Source organism: Lipotes vexillifer, unplaced genomic scaffold (genome assembly GCF_000442215.2).
Source record: "Lipotes vexillifer unplaced genomic scaffold, Lipotes_vexillifer_v1.1 scaffold834, whole genome shotgun sequence".
Taxonomy (NCBI): domain Eukaryota; kingdom Metazoa; phylum Chordata; class Mammalia; order Artiodactyla; family Lipotidae; genus Lipotes; species Lipotes vexillifer.
Window position 1 is genome coordinate 49,370 of NW_006792311.1, and position 13,785 is coordinate 63,154.

General features: G+C 36.9%; 1 protein-coding gene across 1 annotated transcript in view; it reads right to left on the reverse strand.

The window, feature by feature from the left end:
• The window catches only part of ASB3 (ankyrin repeat and SOCS box containing 3), a 91,208-nt gene that overhangs the window by 8,869 nt on the left and 68,554 nt on the right, over positions 1-13,785 (reverse strand). Inside the window, exons 8-9 of the mRNA XM_007465485.1 lie at positions 10,043-10,300; positions 4,877-5,010 (exon numbers count right to left, since the gene is read on the reverse strand). Of these exons, the coding sequence (XP_007465547.1) occupies positions 4,877-5,010; positions 10,043-10,300 (392 nt within the window). The remainder of the gene's footprint in view (positions 1-4,876; positions 5,011-10,042; positions 10,301-13,785) is intronic.

Genomic DNA, 13,785 nt, shown 5'->3' on the forward strand with positions numbered 1-13,785 from the left:
AAAAAAAAAAAAAAAAAAAAAAAAAAAAAAAAAAAAAAGAGAGAGATCAACTGTCTCTTAAAACTGTGTTCTCAACTCAATCTGCAAGACAAAATAGCTACACTCTGATACTTCTTAGGTAGTCTAATTTTGAACTCACTGCTCACTACTGCTTATTAAAAATTGAGTGGAGTGTTACAATATTTAGAGAGAACTGCTCAAAAGTGCACACAGGTCATCCATCTCTCCAGATATTATAAATCTAGCCCTGGTCAAGTCAGAGCAACAGAGACCTGAGAACCAGGGCCCACTTAAGAACTACTTTTATTGAATTACACCTTGGCATGACAGCAACAGTCCACACTGAAGACTGGTAACATAAAATTCCAAGAAGCCATGGCTACCAAGATGTTGCCTAGGAAACTGTCCATCACAACATCCAAGAACATCTGTACTTCTGAGCAATGAGTTTGTTTTATCTTATGAACTCTGTAACCTAGTGTCAAGAACTAGAGAGCTCAGTCAGAGCCAAATTTGCAGAGTATCCATAGACAAGTTTCAGATTACCATGATAAGCTTTCCCTGACTCCATATTTTTCTTCTGCTTCCACTTTTTAAAAAAAATATTTAATTTATTTATTTGTTTTTTATTTTTGGCTGCGTCATATCTTCGTTGTGGCACACAGGATATTTTGTTGCAGGCTCTTCAATGCAGCATGCAGGCTTCTCTCTAGTTGTGGCATGCAGGTTTTTTCTCTCTCTAGTTGGTGCGCATGGGCTCTGTAGTTTGTGACACAACGGCTCTCTCGTTGAGGCGTACGGGCTCAGAAGTTGTGGCACGTGGGCTTAGTTGCCCCGCGGCATGTGGGATCTTAGCTCCCCAACCAGGGATCGAACCCGCGTCCCCTGCATTGGAAGGATTCTTTACCACTGGACCACCAGGGAAGTCCCTGCTTTCACTTTTAACTTCTGTTTTACTGTTTTGTGATAATCTATATGTATAAACTGATTTAAATCCTGTTTAGAACAAAGCAGAGGAACACTGAAATGAATAGATCAAGAGAGTTTCAAGGAGCCATTACAGGATCCTTTGTACGATCCAGATCCACGTAATTCTCTGGATAGAATTGTTCATATTTGATCATTAAAGGTTCAGGATGAACTAAAGCCAAGTGTTTTTATCCATAAGAACATAATTAATTACCTAGACTTGATCTTGGTCAGTTGGGCAGGGGCTGGCAAATTTTTTGATTAAGAAGTCTATTGCTATGTGCGGTTAAACTGATGTTTCTAAGAAGTATATATAGGCACATGATCAAAAAATTGTTAACTGCAACCAGTCAGTAAATTATACCTGGTATACATTTCCTTCCTAAAGCAAAAGAACTTTTGAAGACAAATCTGACTTAATGATTAAAAGGTGAACAGCAAGACTGGTTGTCTTTTTTATTTATAAGGGCAAGCTGCTAGTCCCTTAAGGAGGAAAAGGGAGAGGAAAGGAGAATTTTGAGTATAAGGCATCTCCAAGACTTGAAAAGGGCTTAGGAAAAGAAAGTAGAAAATCTTTCCCTTGGGATAGATACTGGTATACCTAAAGAAGCTAGGGGGGCTTCCCTGGTGGCACAGTGGTTGAGGGTCCGCCTGCCGATGCAGGGGACGCGGGTTCGTGCCCCGGTCCGGGAGGATCCCGCATGCTGTTGAGTGGCTGGGCCCGTGAGCCATGGACGCTGAGCCTGCGTGTCCGGAGCCTGTGCTCCACAGCGAGAGAGGCCACAGCAGTGAGAGCCTGCGTACCGCAAAAAAATAAATAAATAAAGAAGCTAGGGAGCTGAAATTATCTAGGGGCTTACAAATAGTGGCAGAGCCACAAGAAGCATCTTTTCCAAAAAATTTAAAGAAATATATTGAGGGCTTCCCTGGTGGCGCAGTGGTTGAGAGTCCGCCTGCGGATGCAGGGGGCACGGGTTCGTGCCCCAGTCCGGGAGGAGGATCTCATGTGCCATGGAGTGGCTGGGCCCGTGAGCCATGGCCGCTGGGCCTGCGTGTCCGGAGCCTGTGCTCCATGGCGGGAGGGGCCACAGCAGTGAGAGGCCGCGTACCACACACACACACACACACACACAATATATATATATATATATATATATATATTGATAAGGCAGTTTTTAATACCATGATAAGTTACTGGAGAAAGTGAGGTGAAAGCAAGACTGCCATACATGTAAAGAGGTAATCAAATTGTTTTTCTGCGCTCACTCCCATTGGTATTAAAACCCTGGTCATGCTTTTGCTTACTAGAAATCCTCAACTCAAAATCCAAATAAAGGAGGGGAGAGTACAGATAATGTCCTGAAAATTGAAGAAAAAAGGGGAGCTGGGTACCATCAAGACAGCCTTGAACTACAGAAAGGAAGAGAATCACAATCCCATTTGAAACTCAGGCAACTGAGTAGATGGGCATACCTTTTCTTTCCAGCCTTACTAAAATCTAGCATTGTAATGGCTCCCATTACCTGCAGAAGAGGAACCAAGAATATTCTGAGAGACCTATATAACTAAGAGGAAGAACACAAGTGTTTCCTAAGTAGTTTGCAATAAGAACAGGGTTAAAAAGTCTTCCTGGTATAGGAATAAAAGGCCTTTGTAACACTGGACAATGCAAGAGTCAAGGTGGATCAGGGTTTCTCAACCTGAGCACTAGTGACATTCGGGCCAGGTAACTCTTTGCTATGGGGGGCTGTCGTGTGCACTGTAGCATATTTAGCAGAACTTCCCTGGCCTCTATCCCCTAGATGGCAATAGCACCCCTACCAATTGTGACAACCAAAATATCCCCTGTGGGGGGGCAAAATCACCCCTGTTGAAACCTCCGCTATGGATGAAACAAATAACAAAGAGCTGCCAGGGATAACTCACTTTCTTGGTAAACAGCACTCCCAAACCACCTCACATCCTGAACCAGGAAACAGAAGGAACACCAGGATTTGTAGGAAAAGTGATAAATTCAAATTCTGGATATGTCAGAATGTGGGACACCAAGTGGAGATGTCCAAAAGTCAGTTGGATATATGGGACTGGAACCAAGAAAAGAGGCCTTGGCAAGAGAAATAGACCAGAAAAGCATTAGCTACATTAATACCTTTGAAAAAGGCTCTTGTCAGCCAAAATAAAATCCTCTTAAGAGATGATGATTATTATCCTACACAAGCTCTACCTAGTGCCTAATTAAACAAGAAGCCCTTGATGGATTTAGTTTACTGCAGGATAATGTACTCATGCACAATTCTTACCTTCATCTGGACAAACTTGCCATATGTTAGAGTCTTCAAGGTAAACTCTCACATATCTTTACTAATTGATAGGTTGCAATAATCTTCCCATTTGGCATATTCTCCTTCTTTTTGACTTTTTGTTCCCAAATCCATTGCCCCATATTTTATCAATTAAGAAAAAGATACTTCCTCTCTACCACTGCACATACATACTTAGCAAAAGCAGATGCAATTCTCATATGCATGTGAGTTTTCTAACATTATCATTAAAGAAATTCTGTCCTGGAAGGCTCAGAGACTTCCAGATTATACTTCTTCAACAAGAAACCTCACTGACAGTTTGAATACACCTCAGTTCAAGAGCATATTTTCCTGAATGTCTTTTTTTGATTGAGAATATTTACTTAAATGTAATCTTCCAAGAAATTAGAAGACATTTCTACATATGTGTAAGTTCACTTGTTAAAAACCTATTCAATATGTTTTATGAAGAGTCACATTTCATGTAAAAATAGCAGTGAAGAAATAATTTTCCTAACTTAAGACATAAACTGGTTAACAAAATAGATTAAAATAAATCTGAATAAGTAAATAGAAACTGTGCATATATTAAGTTTAGTTTAATCTGGTTTCCTTGTGTAAAATCTTCTACTGTATCCTCTTTATTTTTTTTAACTAGCTTAAAAACTTTTTTTTAAAGTGAGGGTAAACTGATAATAAAAACTTTTTTTTAAAGTGAGGGTAAACTGATAATTTAAAATAGTAATTTAAAATATCAATCAATTCACAGAATTTCCACCCAGCTCACCTCCATAGTTATATCTTACCAACACACTGGCATACATTCAGTAAGAAAAGATAATGATAAAGAATAGTGATACTTCCTTTTAGAGATGATAAATACTATAGAGAACACAAATCAACACACACTCCAAAGAGGAAAATTCATTTAGCATTTTTCTAACCACAAATTAAATGTTCACTAACAAGATTTTTAGGACTCAATTTCGTTTGTGTAACCCTTACTGAAAAATAAAAGGATATCATTAAAATATCAGTAAACACCTGCTATTCTTTATACGCTCCTTAGGCTAAACTTATAAATCCACATATGATTTTTGTTGAAGGAAATTACTATGACCTCCCTCACAGTCCCATCCTTTCTCCACATAAAGAAAATGCAGGGGACTTCCCTGGTGGCGCAGTGGTTAAGAATCCGCCTTCCAATGCAGGGGACACGGGTTCGAGCCCTGGTCTGGGAAGGTTCCACATGCTGCAGAGCAACTAAGCCCATGTGCCACAGCTATTGAGCCAGTGTGCCACAACTACTGAAGCCTGAGCGTCTAGAGCCCATGCTCTGCAACAAGAGAAGCCACCACAATGAGAAGCCCACACACTACAGTGAAGAGTAGCCCCTGCTCACCGCAACTAGAGAAAGCCTGTGTATAGCAACGAAGACCCAACGCAGCCAAAAATAAATAAATAGATTTTTTAAAAAAGAAAATGCAAATGATGCCCAATTTAATATATGTTCTCCAATGACTTATCACTTAAAATTACAACATAGCTAAGGAAGGAAGAAAAGAAAAGGTAGTGAAGTGTATTTGAAAATTGTGCTTTCTTACCAATATGTTGCTGTAGAGCCCAAGAGGAGTTTGAGGCACGAGCAGAGAGCATCTTTTCAACAGCTGGAGGAAGCCTCCTCCAATTAGTAAACTCCAAAGTGAAGATAAGGATGTCATCGCTGATTGAGTCAATCCTATATTGGCAAGATATTAACACAAAATTAGACACAAAATACACCAAGGTTCACCCTGAAAACAAACACCACATAACCTATTCTTACAACATCTTGATATGTAAGGCAGACAGAGAACTGCAGCATAGAAAATATTCATGAAACTAGAGGCAAGTTCAGTGGACATGAAATATCAGCTATAGTTGCTACAGGAAACTCAAGTGACTGTGCATGTTGTTGTCCAATGGATGACAAAAGGAGTTTCTACTCTTACAGAGGGTAGGAATTTTCCTTCCCATTCCTCAGCAGCAGTGGTAAGAAAAGACAGATTCAGTGTCACTGTCATTAGTGTATTTGCCATTATTTCCTCCCAAATGGACCATCTTGCCAAATCTAGATTGGTCATCCTCACAGACATATAATTTAACAGTTCTGAAAGGATAAAGCCCAAACACCCAAAGCTGTCCCTAAACTGAGTGCATGAGAGAGATGGCTTGTTTCTGACCAGCTCTCAGAGATGTACTACAACTGTTCTCCTATAAGAACCTTTCCCATTATATTGTAGATACGGCTCTAAAGGACATATCAGAATAAGCTTTGTCTTTAAGAACTGAAAGAAGTTGTTGAAGACAAGCAGTTCTCCTTCTATTTTTTTAAAATAATGTCATATTTCCTACCAATCCACCCAAAAGAGACTTCCCAAATTTTATAAGCACTTGAATCCTAATAGAAAGAGCACTGACCCAAGAAAAGCTCTGATTTCTAACATCACCTCTACCACTTACACACATGTTGCCTAAATTCTTTAAGCCCTAGATCCTGGTCTCTAAAATGAGAATAACACTTAACCTACCTATTTTAGGGGACTATTCATGAAAATAATGGAGACAATATAGTAAACAGACTTTTAAAACTATAATGTTATATAAATATTTGATATTACTAGAACTGGTTTGAAATTTTCAGTATTACATTTTCAGTGGGCCTTATAAAATTGTACACATGAAATTTAGTCAAAGCTTAAAGAGAACTCTAAATTCTAACAAGATACTTATTTTGTACTCAACTAGATACTCCCCTACCATCACATTGTTTGACGAAAAATAAAATCATTAGGGTCTCTGGTGATTACTTCAAAAACAGAAATTCTTTTCAAGGTCACTTTTTTGGAGACATTACTGAGCAAGGACAAAAGAAGGGAAAAATAGAAGTAAAGAAACTGAATAATACTCTAAACCTGTCATCTCAAAGACAACTTATTTCTCATAATTCAGGGTCAAAGTATCCTTGAAATGACTGATTAGAGAGTATGAAAATTATTTCCTAAAATCTTAATTCTCTAATATGCAAACTTATATAAGGAAGAACTTAAACTGTAGCACAAATGCTTTGGGAAACATTTTACTTCTCAAAAAGTTCTCAGTGAAGTCACGATTTATCAGAAAATACTGAGAATAAGTGAAATGATAAAACATATTCAAATGCAAACAACCTCCTTCACTTTCTAGGAACCCCACACTAAAGGTTACTTGGTTCTGGTTGCTAGTTTCTTTTTTAATGGTTTCATTTTTCTACCTTAATGTGCTGTCTCACTGTGACCAAAAACAAAGTCATTTTTGTGCAGTTATCTAAACACACACACAAGAAATAAATCTGTTTACACAGCTTTAGTTAATATAATGTTGAGTTTATTTTACCAATGCTGATAATGGCACTGAAAATGTATTGTTACTGTACTACATTGACCGTTACATTGTACAAAGCAGTTGTACAATCATAAACCAGTGACAGTTAATCAACTAAATGCACAGATAACATTTACTTTCTGTCATTCATCTACTGTATTGGGGGTGTGAGGGAAACCTAGTCTTGCATTTAAAGCTGAAAAAATATTTCAACTTTGCAGATTATATTGTGACAGGCAATTATTCAGCCAGATACATCTTTAAAGACTGTTTAAGACAACCAATACCTAGAAAACACGTTTATAATTTACATGACAAAGATTAAGCAACAGACTTATATGTTATATAAATAAGATATAACCAAAATCCACTTTAACAACATATTGGCGTTTTTATGGGATAATTATTTTATAACAGCTCTTTGAATGTAAATTTGATCAAAGAAAGCAAAACATTCATCACATTCAGCGTAAACACTTGCGTTATTTATTCAATAAAAGATCAGTAAGCAAAAATTTGACCATGTTAAGCATTTTTATTGCTAAAGTGAAATTTTCCATCGTATTTTTTCTAATGAATATAAAGTGACTAAAGTTACTCCTTCAGAGTAAAATGTATGCAACTGGCATTCTCAATTCAAATAGCTCAAGTTTTACAATTTACTACAAAATAATTTGTAGTTTACTATTTATTAACTTTTTTCTATCCTAATACATCCAATAAATATAACACAAACCCAGTGGCTTATTACCACAAAAATTCTCAAATGGGCTAGTCACGTGGGGGGAAGGGAACCCTGTATAAGAACTAGGGATGGGAGAGTATATTTTACAAAGCCTTTTGGGAGGATAAAGCAAATTCCCTTTCCTTCCAGCAGTCTATGTAGTTGTCTGAGGAGGAAAGGAAAAGAAGATACATTTAATTTTTTCCCTGAATAGGTTCTTCCTAACTTAGGAGTAGGAAAGAGCAAAAAAAGTTGGCCCAGATCCCCCTAGGTTAGGCAAGGGATTAAGGTACCTAAAATTAAGTGATTAAAAACTACCATATCCCTGGGGATACACAGGGCTAAGGCAGCATAGCACAGGGGTTACAAAGACAGACATGAGCTACACTACTAGACAGCCTGAGTCCAAACCTAAGCTCTTGCACTAACTAGCTGTGTGAGCTTGGGCAAGTATGTTAAATACTTTGTGCCTTAATTCCCTCCTCTATAAAATATGGATAATGGTATCTACTATGTTTTATATTAAATGAGTTAATAGTAAAGAACTTAAAATAGGGCTTCCCTGGTGGCGCAGTGGTTGACAGTCCGCGTGCTGATGCCAGGGACACGGGTTCGTGCCCCGGTCTGGGAAGATCCCACATGCCGCAGAGCGGCTGGGCCCGTGAGCCATGGCCGCTGAGCCTGCGCGTCCGGAGCCTGTGCTCCGCAACGGGAGAGGCGACAACAGTGAGAGGCCCGCGTACCGCGAAAAAAAAAAAAAAGAAAATAGTACCTACTGTGTATCAGGCAATTTTTTAAGTGTTGGTTAAAGAAATTAGAAACCAGAATGGAGCATGAAGGCTGAAAGTAATGGGCAAGTAATATGGAGTCGAGTTAGTATCTTCAGTAGGAAAACACAAGAGGCATGGCTGAGAAGAAAGTGGGTGCCTTGGGAATAAGCACTAAGTGAAGTGACAGGGGAAAGGGAACACACTGTCAGCCCACAGCTATCTAACGTGCTGGTTGGATTTACAGTAGCATTTTGGGGAGTGAATCCTAGAACGGTGAGGGGTAACTGCTGTTAGCTGTCAGGAGCCCAGACACAACAATAAAATTCACTAAGTAAAAAGTTAAGGGTACTTAAATAGCTTTGTTAATAGCTAGATATAGCATTCATTAGTGAGCGTTTCTATCTCAGTACCGAGTGTGTGTGTGTGCACATGTAAAAGGGGATTTGTTAGGACAAATAAACATGCACAAATAACTTTTAAAAATTCGATTTCTCAATGAATTTTCAATAATTTTTAAATCTCATTCAGTTATCTAAAAATACAATGGATTTTTGTAAAATTTTATTGAAATGGTATAGAGGGAATTGCAACAGTGAGTGATCTGACAGATAACTATGTATTAATCAGCTGTTGGAGACAGAAGTAAATACAATCGGGTACTCAAACCACTGTAAACTATAAACAAAAAGTAAAGTGGAGATCAGAACATGTATCTAAACTTTGCTTTACTTCTATATTCCTCAAACCACCTACCAGAAAGCAGTTTTTCCTCACAAGCCACATATCTGAAATATTTAGTATCAGAAAGGGATGATAGTCCTAAGCATAAAACCTCTGCTTAGTGAAAATTCTTGAATTCTATATTATGGCAGACATAATAAAAAGGTGAGATACTGGGATCCTGCCAAACAAAGATATGTTCTTCACTTACAGATGGAGAAGCCACCAGGCAGAAGATAGAGTCCCAGAAATGCAAACAAAATTTACAAGTAGGAACCACTAGTGTTGCCTGCATGAATACCAAAGAGGACCTCTTTTGAAAAGCAAAATTTAAATAACAAAATATCAGAGCACTTTTCTGCTGAAATCCAAAATCTCAGTATTTGTCTAAACATTATTTTGGTAAATGGTAATTTTTGAAGCACAAAAAAGAAATCTTCTAGATGTTTCATTGAAATTTCATAAAATACATTTAATTTTTATGTTCTTTATATTCCTAGAGATTTTTATTCTATTTCCTCATTTGACTCGAATTATCAGGCCAAAAGAGTTCTCTCACGGCTACAATTACCTTCTTGGTCCATCTAGACACATAACTCTTGAAAAGGTTGGTAAAACCGTTTTTATCCTTTTGCCCTAGAAAATTTCTGACTCAACTTTCATATAATCACTCATAGTGGATGCCCTTCTGAGAAACCACTTGAGGTAAAGAGTTATTTACTCAGCTACTTCAGAAATCAGTATTTATTGAGGGAGATTAAGTTCAAGTAGACAAGTTGCTATAGGATAGGAGTATTCAATCTAGTTGACTAAGGGATGCTAGAAATCTCCAAAGCAGCTACAACCATTCTGTCACAGACATTTTAAGAGCAGCGTGAGGATGGCCTAAGTAGAAGAAATAACCCTCTCAGGAGGGTTCACTGGCACCCATTCCTTTCTACTCCCAGCCACCTCTAACCTTTTTCCAGGACTCTATCCTTACACTCAATCTCACTATTAGAGCCCCCCAATTCCTTCACCCCAACCCAGCCATCAAAGTCAAAACACACACAATAACAACCTCCTCCCAATACAGGGATCTCAAGAAATTGGGGGAAATTAAAGGTAGTACACTCACTCAAAAAGAGTAAAGTCCACATGGGAGGATTTCTTACCAAGTACTGCAGAGGAGATTCAGTGGGTCAAATCCAGCAAGCAGCAGAGATGGCAACCATTCTTTATATTTTGTCTGTGCTTTAACTGCATGACTTATAAATTCAGATATGTGGCTCCATGATGTCAATGGGCAACATTTCTTCAAAAAGTAGCGAAATACTGAAAACCTCTCATACTTCAGGCAGTATGCCAAATGAAGTTCATTTAGCTGGGCTCCATATTTCAAAAGGATATTCACAATTCCAAAGAAGTCACAGCTCCACCACAAAAAAGAAACAAAGGAAGGAAGGAAGGGAGGAAGGGAGGAAGGGAGGGAAGGAGGGAGGGAGGGAGGGAGGGAGGAAGGAAAAAGAAGGGAAGGGAAGAGAAGAGAAGTTAGATTTTCACATTAAAAAAATAATTCTTACAAAGTTAACAGTAGTTACAACTGGAAAATAAGAATAGCAAATGGGATAGTGGATGATTTTTACATGTCTAGTGGATTGAGACTAGGGGACCAGAGGAAAGGGAGGGTTCTACTTTTTAATTTACAGCATTCTGCATGGTTTTTAGTTTCCAACTATGAACAAGCCTTGTCCTTAGAATTTAAAACATTTATCTTAAATAAATTAAGTTTTAAAATTATCATTGACAAGTAGAAAACTCTTTTCAAATTGTGATTTTTTTGCACAATTAAGTATCCATAATACAAAAATACTTGCTAAACAAAGTTAATAAAACAATGTGACTGGTCCCTAAAGACAGATCATTCAGTCTAGGAATCTCCAAGATACCACTTCCTTCAACAATAGCTTAGTCAATTTCCCTCTTACTTTTAAATTTCTAATGGTAAAAAGCAATCATATAGAAAAGCTTTTTTTTAATGAACAAAAATTTAACTTACAGCTTTAGATTTTTTAATTAATCTTCTTTATAAAGTGTTTTACAGAATAAATGTGTTATCATTTTATATCTATTGAACTGGTTACTTTAAAAAAGAAAACATTATCATCCAATACTGCTAAGTTGTGGTTAAAATGATTGAAAATAAGTGTAACCCTTTTATGAGAGAGCTAATTGGCAAAATGCATCAAAAGAGGGCTTCCCTGGTGGTGCAGTGGTTGAGAGTCCACCTGCCGATACAGGGGACACGGGTTCATGCCCCGGTCCGGGAAGATCCCACAAGCCGCGGAGTGGCTGGGCCCGTGAGCTACGGCCCAGCATCCGGAGCCTGTGCTCTGCAATGGGAGAGGCCACAACAGTGAGATGCCCACGTACCGCAAAAAAAAAAAAAAAAAAAAAAAAAAAAAAGCATCAAAAGAGGTTTCATAGCAAAGTTATAAGGAGCACAGACTGGAGCCAGAGTGTTCAGCCACTTGCTAGCTGTGTGACTCTGAGCAAGTTACTTAAACTTTCTGGCACACAGAACTAGCATTATGTAAGTATTTGTAAAATAAAATGATATGTAAAGTAAAATACCACACAAATTAAAATACAATATAATGAACATAAATCCTGGGAATTTATCCAAGAGACAAAATAAAAAAGAAATTATATCCTATTTGCACAAATATATTAACCATAGTATTGCCTATAATTTTTTAAAAACAAATTTTTAAAAAACAGAAATTACCTAAATGTTTAACAGAGGAGCAGTAAGTGCAAAATATGACACAGTCATCAAAAACTACAATTCTGATGGTTGTGTGACCACATTTTAAAAACTGTTTATGGTATAATTTTAACTGTAACAAAGCTCAATAAACATATATGTTCATTACACACACAACTATGAAAGAAAATATGCAAGAATAAAATTAGTCTCCCTCTGAAACTGGCATTAATGCTATTTTAAATAACTAGAAATAAAAAAGAAATATTTCATTAATCATAGTATTATAGAACTCTAAATAATGAAGTCATAAAAATAAGAGAAAATGAACATAAAACATTTAAACCATTGTCATGTGAGACCTCCTACTTCTGAGGACTTATGTATAGAACCTGAAATCAACGTTTTAAGGCAGTTAAAACACTATATACATAAGTAAAATGTCACCTACCCCATGTAAATTTTTGTAAATCTATTTCATTTGTTCTCCAATTTGTGCTCTTTTCTTCAGTTAAAAGATTAAACGGTAATTCTCTTTATTATTAATAATATGCATAGCAATTAGAAAAATCTATAATTCTTAAATTTCTTTATAAAAATTAGTAAATTCGTTGTCTGTCTACCATATATTGCTATTTGTTCCAGGAAACTCCCATCATTCATATCAGTGTTCTTGAAAAGAGCCCTGTATGCATGTATTTTTTCTTCTGGCTGCTTTCAGATACAGGAAAGCTGAAAGAATTTGTTGCCAACAGTCCTGCACTACAAGAAATGCTAAAGGATATATTGATACTTCTGACCCATGGTTCTAAACAGTTATAACCAATATAATTGGTTTATTTCAACTACTTCGACCTCATTTAACTAGCTTCTCGTTATTACTACAGTTATTACTTGCTGATTCCACTACAGAACAATCAACACATGATATGGACTGTTGAACACATTCCAGTAAACATGTACGTAAACAGTGGGAAAAGCTCAAGACATTGCCTCATTACAAATGTGATACATAATTCTCAAGAAGACTGTTAATTTTCAAGGCATCTGTGTTTACATGTACAATTCAGGGACTGGCTAAACTCTTCCCTCAAGCAATTTGAAACCATCAATGGCCTAACCATAGATACTTTAGCTCTTAAAGAGCAGTTTTTCTGCTATAGAATACAAAGGTAAACGGGAGCCCTAAATCCACCCTGTTAGATTAAGTGCTACAGATAGCTAGAGAGCCTTTTTTCTGTTTAGAATAAAACTGCAAAACCAAGAGGCTTTTATTCAAGTTTCGAATATAGCAACGAGACGTGGCTCATGCTAAGAAAATTTTAAGAACAAGGCCACAGATAAACCAACCATCCATCTCTAAATGTGAGAGGAACATGTGCACATAATTCCCTATAATAACAAACTTTATTGAGTATTTATGCTGTACCAGAATAAATGGTATGTTAAATGTGTTACACCGAAGATTTGCCTTAATCTTCACAAACACCCTAAAAAGTAAGTTTTATTATCATCTCCACTCTAGATGCAAAAACTGGAGCTTAGTCAAGCTAGTAATTGGTAGAATTGGGATAATAATATCAAACCAAAATCTAACAGTGAATATGATACAGCAAATATCTGAAGTATCTCTCCTACATTATAAAAACCAAACACTTCATGAAACAGTCAAATTGAGAATTATTTTAAGGCCAGACCTATGTTTCCCAAAGTATGTTCCATGGAACACTAGTCCCTGAAAAATGATCTATAAGAAAAAGGCTCCATAATGAAAATATTTGAGAAACACTTTATAATATACACTAGTCCATAAAAGGACAAATACAGGATGAACTTAAATTTTCAACTTATGTGGTCAAGTGTTTTTCTTCAACCTCCAGATACCTTTCAGAAGAAGTACCCTTAGAATTAAAGCAATGGATCCAATAGTTAATCTGAAAACAGCCTAATAAAGAGAGTATAAAATGCCCCAAAAGTCTGTAAACACAGGAACAATAGTGTATTTATTGTAAAGTTCATCCTATGTTCCCAAATTTTTCAAACTTTTGTAGATTCATTCCCCCTTAGGAATTCATAAAACATAACACCGTAAGAAAAATTCTTAGAAGCCCTTCAGGAAAGAAATCTAATTACCATTGCTTAACCCTGTGT